This window comes from Nematolebias whitei, chromosome 17, assembly GCF_014905685.2.
Source record: "Nematolebias whitei isolate Nwh7 chromosome 17, NemWhi1, whole genome shotgun sequence".
In the NCBI taxonomy this organism is placed as follows: Eukaryota; Metazoa; Chordata; class Actinopteri; order Cyprinodontiformes; family Rivulidae; genus Nematolebias; species Nematolebias whitei.
The window spans coordinates 36,388,958-36,399,260 of NC_056514.1; the positions used below are offsets into that span (position 1 = coordinate 36,388,958).

General features: G+C 39.8%; 1 protein-coding gene across 1 annotated transcript in view; it reads right to left on the reverse strand.

Moving 5' to 3' along the window:
* Positions 1-3,249: 3,249 nt before the first annotated feature.
* Positions 3,250-10,303, reverse strand: part of si:ch1073-13h15.3 (inactive all-trans-retinol 13,14-reductase) — an 11,036-nt gene continuing 3,982 nt past the window's right edge. The window contains exons 3-11 of the mRNA XM_037691203.1: positions 7,885-8,126; positions 7,614-7,809; positions 7,323-7,520; positions 5,705-5,824; positions 5,495-5,633; positions 5,237-5,346; positions 4,950-5,116; positions 3,797-3,956; positions 3,250-3,619 (exon numbers count right to left, since the gene is read on the reverse strand). Of these exons, the coding sequence (XP_037547131.1) occupies positions 3,450-3,619; positions 3,797-3,956; positions 4,950-5,116; positions 5,237-5,346; positions 5,495-5,633; positions 5,705-5,824; positions 7,323-7,520; positions 7,614-7,809; positions 7,885-8,126 (1,502 nt within the window). The 3' untranslated portion in view covers positions 3,250-3,449. The remainder of the gene's footprint in view (positions 3,620-3,796; positions 3,957-4,949; positions 5,117-5,236; positions 5,347-5,494; positions 5,634-5,704; positions 5,825-7,322; positions 7,521-7,613; positions 7,810-7,884; positions 8,127-10,303) is intronic.

The following is a 10,303-nucleotide window of genomic DNA, read 5'->3' on the forward strand; positions in this document are numbered from 1 at the left end:
TTCTTCTCCGGTCCCCCCCAGTCCTCCCCTACAGGCCACAGTTTGTCAGCCAAGCTGCCCACCGTTCGCTGAGGAAATGTTCACTTAGTGCAGGAAGTCTGAGGTTTCACTCCCTACATTTGATTTTAGCTGTTAGCCAAACAGCACCGGGGTTAAGCGACAGGTCGGAACAACATAGGTGGGAATTAAACCCAGAGGAGCTGAGAAACCTCACTTCACCTGTTCATGGTGACAGCAAAGGCTTAATCTTTATATATTTGCTCACTTGAGTTTTGTAGGGGTCATATTTGACTTCAAATTAAATCACACTGATGGTTAGGTCTATTGGCCTCTAAACTAGAATTAATAGTAATGTGCAAGCTTCGACTTCTTAGTATCCCAGAAAAAGGGTTGTAAGCTCAGTCATCCAGGGAGATGACGACAAAAATGTTAAATCGTGTCATCTGGACCAGTTTCTTTTGGATAGATGTGGCTTACTTCTGTGATTCCAACAGGAGGTTGGCTTGAAACACAGTGAAGGCTACCTGTGGGACAGATCTGGTTGGCAGGGCACAGACTAAGTCCCCTGGATGGGTGACAAAACATTTCTCACTTAAAGAAACTGGTCCACATGACATGATTGAATCTTTTTTTGTTCTTGGCATCCTGTAAAAAATAAAACTTCATCCTGGTTCTTGTTGTTCAGTTTTTTTTTTGTTTTTTTTTTTAATAAAACGTGTAAATTTTACGCTGAAACTTGTGGCTTGATCAGGAAGTTTGCTACAATTTCTTGAGGCGGTTAGACACAGTCACACGTTTTACAGAAAATTCACTAAAAAACTGACTATCAATGCAATTTTGGCAAAGGTGATGCAAAAACCCTGTCAACTTTAGAGCTCTGAAGTTCAGGTAGACGTCACAGTAGAAATCAATCATCTGTTCCGGAGTCGGGTCACGAAGGCAGCAGCTTGAGCAGGGAGGTCCAGACATCTCTTTCCTCAGCCACCTCTTCTGGGAGGACCCCAAGGTGTTCCCAGACCACCAGAGACACTTCTCTATGTCCTGGGTTTTCCTCGGTGTCTCCTCCCAGTCAGACAGGACCATAAACCTCATTGATGTGGAGGTGCAGCGGCTCTACTCCAAGTCTCTCCTGGATAATGAAACTTCTCACTCTACCTTTTTGGGAGAGTCCAGCTCTCCTGCAGAGAAAACTGATGGTATCTGATCGTATTTTTTCACTAGTCAGAGTTTGTGACCATTGTTGAGGGTAGGAACACAAACGAAGCTGCCTCTTCACCACAATGGACCAGAACGGAGTTTGCAATACTGCGGAAGCTGCACTGATATTTTCGAACTCACACCCTTTGTGGAAAAAAACCCTGATGTACTTGAACTCCTCTCCTTGTGGCAGCACCTTACCTCACCTCCCAACCTGAAGAGAGCAATCCACCTTTTCTGACCGAGGACCACGGCCTCAGATTTGGAGGTGCTGATCCTCATCCCAGCTGCTTCACACTCTGCTACGAATCACTTCAGCACCAGCTGGAGATCACAACACTAAAGCCAGACTGGATCGTCCACAAAAAGAAGAGACTAAATCCTGAGGCCACCAAACTGGACCCCTTGGCTGCACCAAGAAACTCTGAAACAGAGAGGGTCCAACTAACAGGGGTGCAGCATCTTAAAACTAAGCTAATTTGATTTTTAGCTCAAATTATTCCCTTTAAAGCAAAAACGTATAAAGTATTGTTAATATGTCATTAAACACAGTTGAAACTAAAATTTCAGATGTTGGACAGGGAGTGTAAATAATTAAGATCTGACTTTTAGTTTCCACGCAACGACTGTTAGTTTGAGGCTTATTTTTCAGTCTGTTATTGTCTGCCTCATTAATTGGCCAACAGGGAGTGACAGACACGAAAGTGGTTACCATAGTGACCATAATGAGCCACTGGTAGCATCTTTAACAGGGTTTTTTTTTTTTTTTGGTTCACTTTACACGTCCTTACATCAAAACATAGGTTGTTTTATTTTTTAGATTATTGCAAAATCATGTTTGAGTTTTAGATAATAGATGCACCTTTCAAAACTTCAGACATTTTCTGCTTTTTAACTTTTACGTCAAGAGTGGAAAATTGTTTGATATTGTTCACAAATAAGAATAAGACTTCAGCAGATCTGATGCATTTTACTGTTTTACATAAATTGAGGTTTTCCACATCAAGCTCCTATAGAATTGTTTTACATTTTCTTCACATATTTTAGACTAAGGTGGCAGTACATCTTAAAACTACATATTACAACACGCCCAAGAGTAAAAACTAAACTTTGACACTGAAAAACACTACAGGGGGAAAAAAAAGGAAAACGTATTGCACTTCATGTGCACACTATCATAACAACGTGCACGTAATTCACACACTGAATGGTTTTCAATGCATAATATATTGGGAGTGAAGTAATTTTATGCACCGTAACAACAACCTGCAACCTTTATTACAAGAGTTCACATCTTTGGAATTGGGGTTCTGTGGAGCAGTTGCGCACAATTAATATCTTACCGGTTGTAGATATATATTTTTTTGAACAGCTTGAACAGATGGATGAGCTAATGGCTTTTAAACTGAGGTTGATCAAAGAGATTTACAACAAGATATTATTTGTTTGTAACCTTTTTTACAAAACGGGTCTTCAAAACACCCGAAGAACCAACGTCCTAACTTTGGAATCACGTCCCCACAAAAAAGAAACGTGACCAGCACCAGTATCCCCAATAAAACGACACTGAAACACAGAAATACCAGTTCGCTGCTGTTGTATTTCAACCCAGAATCCAATTAAATATTACGATTTGTAATTATTAGTCCAGTTTAAACTAATTTTCAAACTGTTCATAAAATCCTTGATCACTTATTAGCACAATATTGTAATAACTTTTGGCTGATGTGCAAAAAAAGAAAACTACCTTATTTTTTTGACTATAAGGTGCACAGGATTAATTTTTCACTGTTAATTTTGAGAAAATTAAAGGGTTTTAAGTGCACCTTATAGTCCGAAAAATATGGTAAATAAAAATGAAAGCTGTCTAATCTTTAAACCAGTGGTTCCCAAAATCGAGGTCTGGACCCCACAGTGGCTCAATAACCAAATTAATTAAATGTCTAAAGTTATTGCTAATGGTGTAATTTTCACTATTATTGTTGCACTAATAAACAAATGAATATGGCAGTTTCAGAATTATGAACTGTGTTTACAGGGTTACATCCGTTTGTTTACTTGAGCTGGTAAAATCTGAGGTCACGAGCCTCTGATGCTGATATTTTGTTGATTGGACATTGAAAAGTTTTGGGGCTGCTGCTTTAAACTGGTCTGAAAATGATGATGCACCAAGAGGATCAGGAGGAGGAGGAGACCCTGCACTAATGTGAAGATCCACTGTTGTCCTGCAGGGGATGCAGTGGGCAAAACTCTTAGTGCAGTTTCTTCTTGGACATCTGGGCCAGCTCCCTGGCTTTCCTCCTCTTCAGCTTCTTTTTGAGGAGGAGCAAGTCGATGTAGACGATATGATCCAACACTGAGGAGGCGCAGAGGAGCCCTCCATGCAGGGCGCCTGCTATCCCACAGCTGAACACATCTTGACCTGGAAAAGACACGTGCAACATGACCAAGATACTATTCTTACAAAAACAGAGACACAAACATTGGAGCAAAAACTGATAATTAGGGGATAAACTCTTTACACTGGAGTTGAGTTATTTAAGGGCTTCCAGAGAGATTTCTGTGCCTGTGGCGTCTCCTTGTGGCAGATGCTTCCTACCTGAGATGTAGAGGTTCTCAATGGGCGTGCTGCACCGGTTCCTGGCTACGGCCTCGGCGTAGAACCGTTCCAGGTTGTGTTCAGAAGAGTACATGGCTCCACGCTGAGAGCCCAGGTAGTGCATGTTGGTCAGCGGGGTCGCTACGTCCTGAAAAACCAGCTGAGGAATGGTCCAGACAAAGGGTTAGCTAAAAAAAACTGGTTTCAGCTGAAATGCTTTGAATGTTGCTGAACAGTGAATGAAAAAGCTAAAATATTCAGGACAAAGCTATTATTAGCAAAAAATGAGCAGAAACTAACAAAAAAAACTACAAGATAAAATGATAAACATTTAAGAGATTAAATTGGCAAAACAAAAGTTGAAATCATAAAACAGCACAACAGCTGAAATACAAAATTAAACAAACTAAATAGTATTTAACAATTAAAACTGCTATAATGGCAGTTAATGAGCAAAACGATTAACTTATATTTATTGAAACATTAACAAAAAACTTATTAGCAAAACGTATATGAAAGGGAAATTTAGCAAAGCAGTTGAGTTTAAATAAGTAGCTAAAAGCTATATTTAGCAAAACAGTAGCTAAAAAACGTCATTGGTAAAACACCCCAACTAGCTTAACTATGGCAAAAAGCTGTTATTTTGAAAACTGCAGCTGAAAGCTAAGTAGAAAAAAGCAGCTGAAAGCTAAAATTTGAAAAATAGCAGCTAAAAGCTAAAATTAGAACAGCAACTAAAGGCTAAAATTAGGAAAACGGTAGCTAAAAGGTAAAATTGGAAAAGCAGCAGCCAAAATTAGGAAACCAGTAGCAGCTAAAAAATATGCAAATGCACTTGGGTTTCAAACGGCACACTTTCTCACTGATGATCTGAAGAGTTCTGTGTACTTCTAGAAGCAAAGAAGTAAAGAAAAGGTAAATAATTCAAAAAGTATAACAGTTACAGAAATCAAAAGATACAGCTGATGTTCCTAACGAGCTGAACGTTTTGATTAAAACAGCTGAAAGTATTTAAGTAGTTGGTTAATTTAACCCAATGGAAGAAATTGAAAACAGGAAAACTGAGTCAGCGTTCACACAAACAGTCTGCACATAAACAGAAGCTTAAACATGTTCCAGTAAACCGTGTGTGACGGGTGTGCAGAGGTCAGACCTTGTCTTTAATTTTAGGGAACAGGGTACAGGCCCAGTCAAAGAGGTTCTTAGCAAATCTCATTTTGTAGTCGTAGTAGTCGTCACCCCGTTTGCGCACCGTGGTGTCCTTCCACTCTTCAAACCACTCGTACTTGACCATGGTCAGGATGGTCATGCAGGATTTCCCTGAAGGCATCAAACAAAATGAGTCACTCTTATGTGTTAAATCAGATCCAGTCTGCTTCATTTACCTTTTCTAAAAACTAAAATCCTGTCAATAACAGCAGTGAAACAGTGTTTGTGTACCTGGGTGTCTTAGTTTGGCCTCGGGGTCTTTGGCAGAAGGAACTGTGATGAACATCATGGGGATGTTCTCTGGCGCCTCCTCTTTACTCAAAGCAAAGAACTCCTCCATCCTAACAAAACATTCAATATTTCCACAAAAAAAGGGTTTTATGCAAACTAAGAGGAAATGTGTTGTGCATGAGCAGGTTTTAGTTCCTTTCTTATACAATGGCGCCACCTTTGGGTTGTGGAATTATGTTTTAATGTTCAGCTGCTTACGATTTATCCATGTCGTTGTTTTTGAACAGCCAGATGTTAGTGGACACCAGGTCCAGTTCCTCCTCTGTCCCATCAAAACCAGAGAAGACCAAGATCGATCCTCTGCCGTGTTTCATCGAGTTCACTCGTGTTTGCACGTCTGCAGAAAACATTAGTTTAAGATTGTGGGGAAACCTTTCCGCTTCACCTCAGCGTGAGGCCGGTGCTCACCCTGTTTGTCTCGGACCTCAGGTGGGAGAAGCTTCTGGAAGGTGTTGAAGACGCCGCAGTTGGAAACCACCACAGGAGCATGAACCTCCACGTCCTCCTGACCTTTCCTCACCTTCACACCTGCCGCACACACACATACAAACACACACACACCAGACATAAAGTATTGTTTTCTATGGAAGTGTGGTTCTGTGGAAGAGCTGTGAACAATTAATATCTTACCGGTTGTAGATGGCACTTTGAAATGCCTAATTTGGGGAAATTAAAGTTTTATTTTTGACCGAATGAGGTTAATGAAGAGTTGTGCCGAAACCAAAACTAGAGTAAATTGCTGCTCTTTTAAAACAACTCCAAACATTATAAACCTTTACAAAGCAGTCAAGTTTGCAATAAATGGTTCCCATTAACCACCATGACAAACAGGCAGCCTGTTTTGTCAGCAAAATATCTCTTGAACCACCGAAAGGGTTTTACTGCCTCTCAGAACGTAATCATTGGATGTACATCTACAGCTGATCAACTTTAGGAGTCAACCCAATTCAAGATGGCGGTGTTGTAGCCAAAGCTAAAGGCTGTTGTAGCAGCGGAGTCATCCTGACATATTCTTGAGTGCTTACAGATCGTGATATATTTTATTTTAAACAACGGCTTGAAAGTAATACTTTCCAAATACAGTAGTCCCTCGCTACTTCGCTGTTCGCTTTTCGTGGACTCGCTCTATCGCTGTTTTTCAAATTAAGATTGGACATGACGCAATTGGCTGATTGATGGACGAGCCGCACGATCATCATGTAATTTTTATTTCAAATAAATTATTTAAAATTATTAATTTACTTGCTACACCTGTGTGCAGCCCACAGCTGCAGGAAAAGCTTCCTCATGCAGCGTGTCAGATCTCCGCTCTGCAGCAGAGAAGTGGGCGTGGCCAACAGCGCTAACAGGTGTCAGAGTGCAGTAGGAGGCATGCTGTGATCTTTTAGAGCGTTTAGAGTTTAGAAACATTGTTGAGAATATTGCAAGAGTGTGGGAAGGGTTTACACACACACACACACACAATATATCTACTTACTACTTGTACTATTACCTCTACTTCATGGTTTTTCACTTATCACGGGGCTTCAGGGTACTGATCCCCCGCGATAAACGAGGGACTACTGTATAATTCAAAATTATTTGTAAGGGCAATTAGCAGCAGCTAGCTGTAGCACTTTCCCTGCAGCATGGGGTAGATTTTGCAGTAATGTTCATTCAACCTTTATTTAGACAGGTTACTCCCACTGAGCCTCGAGGACTCATTTAAAAGAGAGACCTGATATGTAATGTGCATACATACAGACTTGAATGTAAAAGTTATGCTAGAATAACCATGACATGAGAAACTTACGGCAGCTTTAATGCTTAAGAATATAAAATTTGCATGAGCAGCTATAACATTATTATTTTTTTTAATTGGAGCCATTTTAAGACAATAACCCATTCTGGTCTTGACCCCACTCAGATTAGTTGTCAGTCAAAATTAAACTACTTCTCCAAACTGAGACTGCTTATAGACCTATCCACAACAGGTAAGATATTATTTGCTCATGACCCTTGATCCCCCACTAGGTGATCTTCTCACCATAAGCTGCTCCCTTCTCATTAACCAGGATCTGGGAGACAGGAGCTCTGACCAAGCAGTTCCCTCCGTACTTCTGAATAGTGCGGATGATGTGGAAAGCGATCTCACTGGCACCTCCTTTGGGGTAGTAGGCTCCTCGTTTGTAGTGATGAAGCAGGAGGGCGTTGATCAGAATACTGGATTCTTTTGGAGGAACTCCTACATAGAATAAAACTAGCACTTTAGTTTTGATGAAGGGAGCGTTCGTCACTTCTGTCAATGTTCTGCACAGTACACCTATTAATGACCCACCATAGAAAAAGTAAGAGAAGATGATTTGCAGATCCTTGTTTTTGGTCAGCGTGTTCATGAAATCCGTGGCACATGTTCCAGAGAGGCGGAAGACCGGCGAGACAAGATTTGCAATTCCTGATTTCAGCAGAAACAAAGCGATCCACTGAGGGATCAGCTTCAGAGTCGCCAAATAATGAGTCTTCTTCGCTGAAATCTGTCGATTTAAGCTAAAAAATAAGTGCCCAGTCGGGGTAAATGTTGAACTTTATTGTGTCTGCCTTCTAAATACCTTCATGATTTTGAAGAATGTCTCAATGGCCTCCTCCTCAGCAGGGAATTGTTTAAGCAAGTGTGTTTTCATCTCATTTTTCCCAGAGAAAATGGTGTACTCCCGTTTGTCTTCTTCCAGGCCGATGTGGATGGTGTCAAAGTGCTGATTCAGCTTCTGAAACTCCAGCTGGCCCTCGGTGATCTGATCGAAGGCGATTCGTAGCAGACTGTTCTCGTGGACCTGACCGATGTAGTGAAGACCTGGAGATGGAGAGGCAGGGTTACTGTGGGTGGTGGATTTAGATGAAGCCTTTGTTTTGTCAAAAAAGCACGCACAGTTAGGTTTAATTGATAAAATGAACATATGTTTCTGCTGTACAACATAAATACTTTACAAATATTACATTCGTCCTCAAAAATAGCTGTTTTATTATGAAAACTTTGTTGCTTCTGTAGCCATCTGTTGAATAGAATAGAAACTGCCTTTATTGTCCCCCGGAGGGGAAATTCAAGTGTAACAGCAGCAGATATAAAGGATCACACAAAAACTTCCTAAAATGTAAAACAATGTAAAAAAACAAAAAGATAAACAATGATATACTATACAAGACTATAATAGAAAATACTGTGCAGTTACTGTATTTTCCGGCCTATAAGTCGTATCAGTCTAAATATGTCTTAACAATTTGGAAAAATCCATTAATATGTTGCTTCACCATATAAGTCGCACTTATTATACGTCACCACTGATTCGTCACGTTTGTTGCACGTCACCGCCCAGAAATGTGGGCCGGTGTTGTGCCAAAAATCGATTGGCTGCCAAATGGCAGGAGCATGCACGGGTGGACTTTAACAATAATTTAACAAGACTAACAATTATTTGTTTGCTTGAAATTATAGTAAAGGTGTGTCTCAGTCTAACCTTTGCTTAATAAATGCACTTGGACGGTCAAATCAGCTGCATTTCAAAAGCCGATTTGCTGAAACGGGAGTGCGCAGAGGGATGACTTGCTGTGCATTTCTTCAAAATTTAACAAGATAATCACCTAAAACAGTTGTTTGTTTGCTCGACATTATATTAAAGATGTGTCTCAGTTGAACTTTTACTTAATAAATGCACTTCAATGGTCAAAGTGGCTTCATTTCTCCAGTGCAGCGCAGCAAAATTAAGCTGATTTAACCGTTGCTCCAAGAGAGATGGACGAAGGTGGCAGGCTATGGCAAGCCGATTGTGTCATTAATAGCCACTTTTACCTATTACATGACATGGCATGCCATACTATTAGAGTGCCATCTAGAGGCTGAAAATTGTAGTGTTCAATATTTTCAGTCATAATGAATGAAAACGGTCATATCTCAGCGAACAATTGGTTTATAAATATGAGGAAAAAATTCATAAATATGTCGCTTTGGCATATAAGTCACTGGGCATGTAACTTAGGCAAAAAGGTGTGACTTATAGGCCAGAAAATACGGTAGTAACTTTTGCTCAAATCCTGTGCTCTTGTTCCCATTGTTCTCATCGATGGTGTTAGTTGTGACTTGTGCAAAATATTTCTGCAAACAAAATTGATCATGAAATAATATCATAGGTTGTTTGTATAAATTAAACTGTGCAGTTAGTAAAAAACACACAAAAAAGCTGAAATAATTATGCTAATGACAGAAAATCAACCGTCTCCGTCCATCCCTCTCCCCGCACTCTGCTTCCATCCTGGTCCATAGCTTGGTCATTTCTCAAATTGATTACTGCAACTCTCCTATTTGGTCTGCCACAAAAATTACTCCGTAAGCTTCAAATGGTTCAAAATTCAGCTGCCCGCATCGTTAACAAAACCCCCTCATTTCACCACATCACCCCAGTTTTACAGCAACGTCACTGGTTTCCAGTCACTTTCAGAATTCAATTTAAAATCCTGTTGTACACATTCAAGGCCATCCATAACTTCTCCCCTCCCCATCTGTCCCATCTCCTGCACATTATCACCCATTCACACTCCCTTCGTTCTTCCTCTTCCATCCATCTCAACGTGCCTCTCGTCCGCCTCAGCACCATGAGACTTTTCTCACTCTGCTCCCCAACTCTGGAACGCTTTCCCCCCAGACATCTGTAATATTGACTCTGTTCAGACCTTCAAATCACAACTCAAAACTCATCTGTTCATAGCTTTCTCACTTTAATTTTTTGTTTTCTTCTTGGTTTAGTGTTTTTAAAGCCATTTTGTATTGTTTTATTTAGTTTTAATGTTGTGAAGTGTCCTTGGGTGTATTGAAAGGCGCTAACAAATAAAATGTATTTATGATTATTATTATTATTATTTTATTATGCTATTCTTTTTTTATTCTTTTTTTAAATTATTTTATTTTAATTGTTTTCTTATTTTTTTATTTTATTTTAATTATTTATTTTTATTATTTTTTTATTATTATATATATAT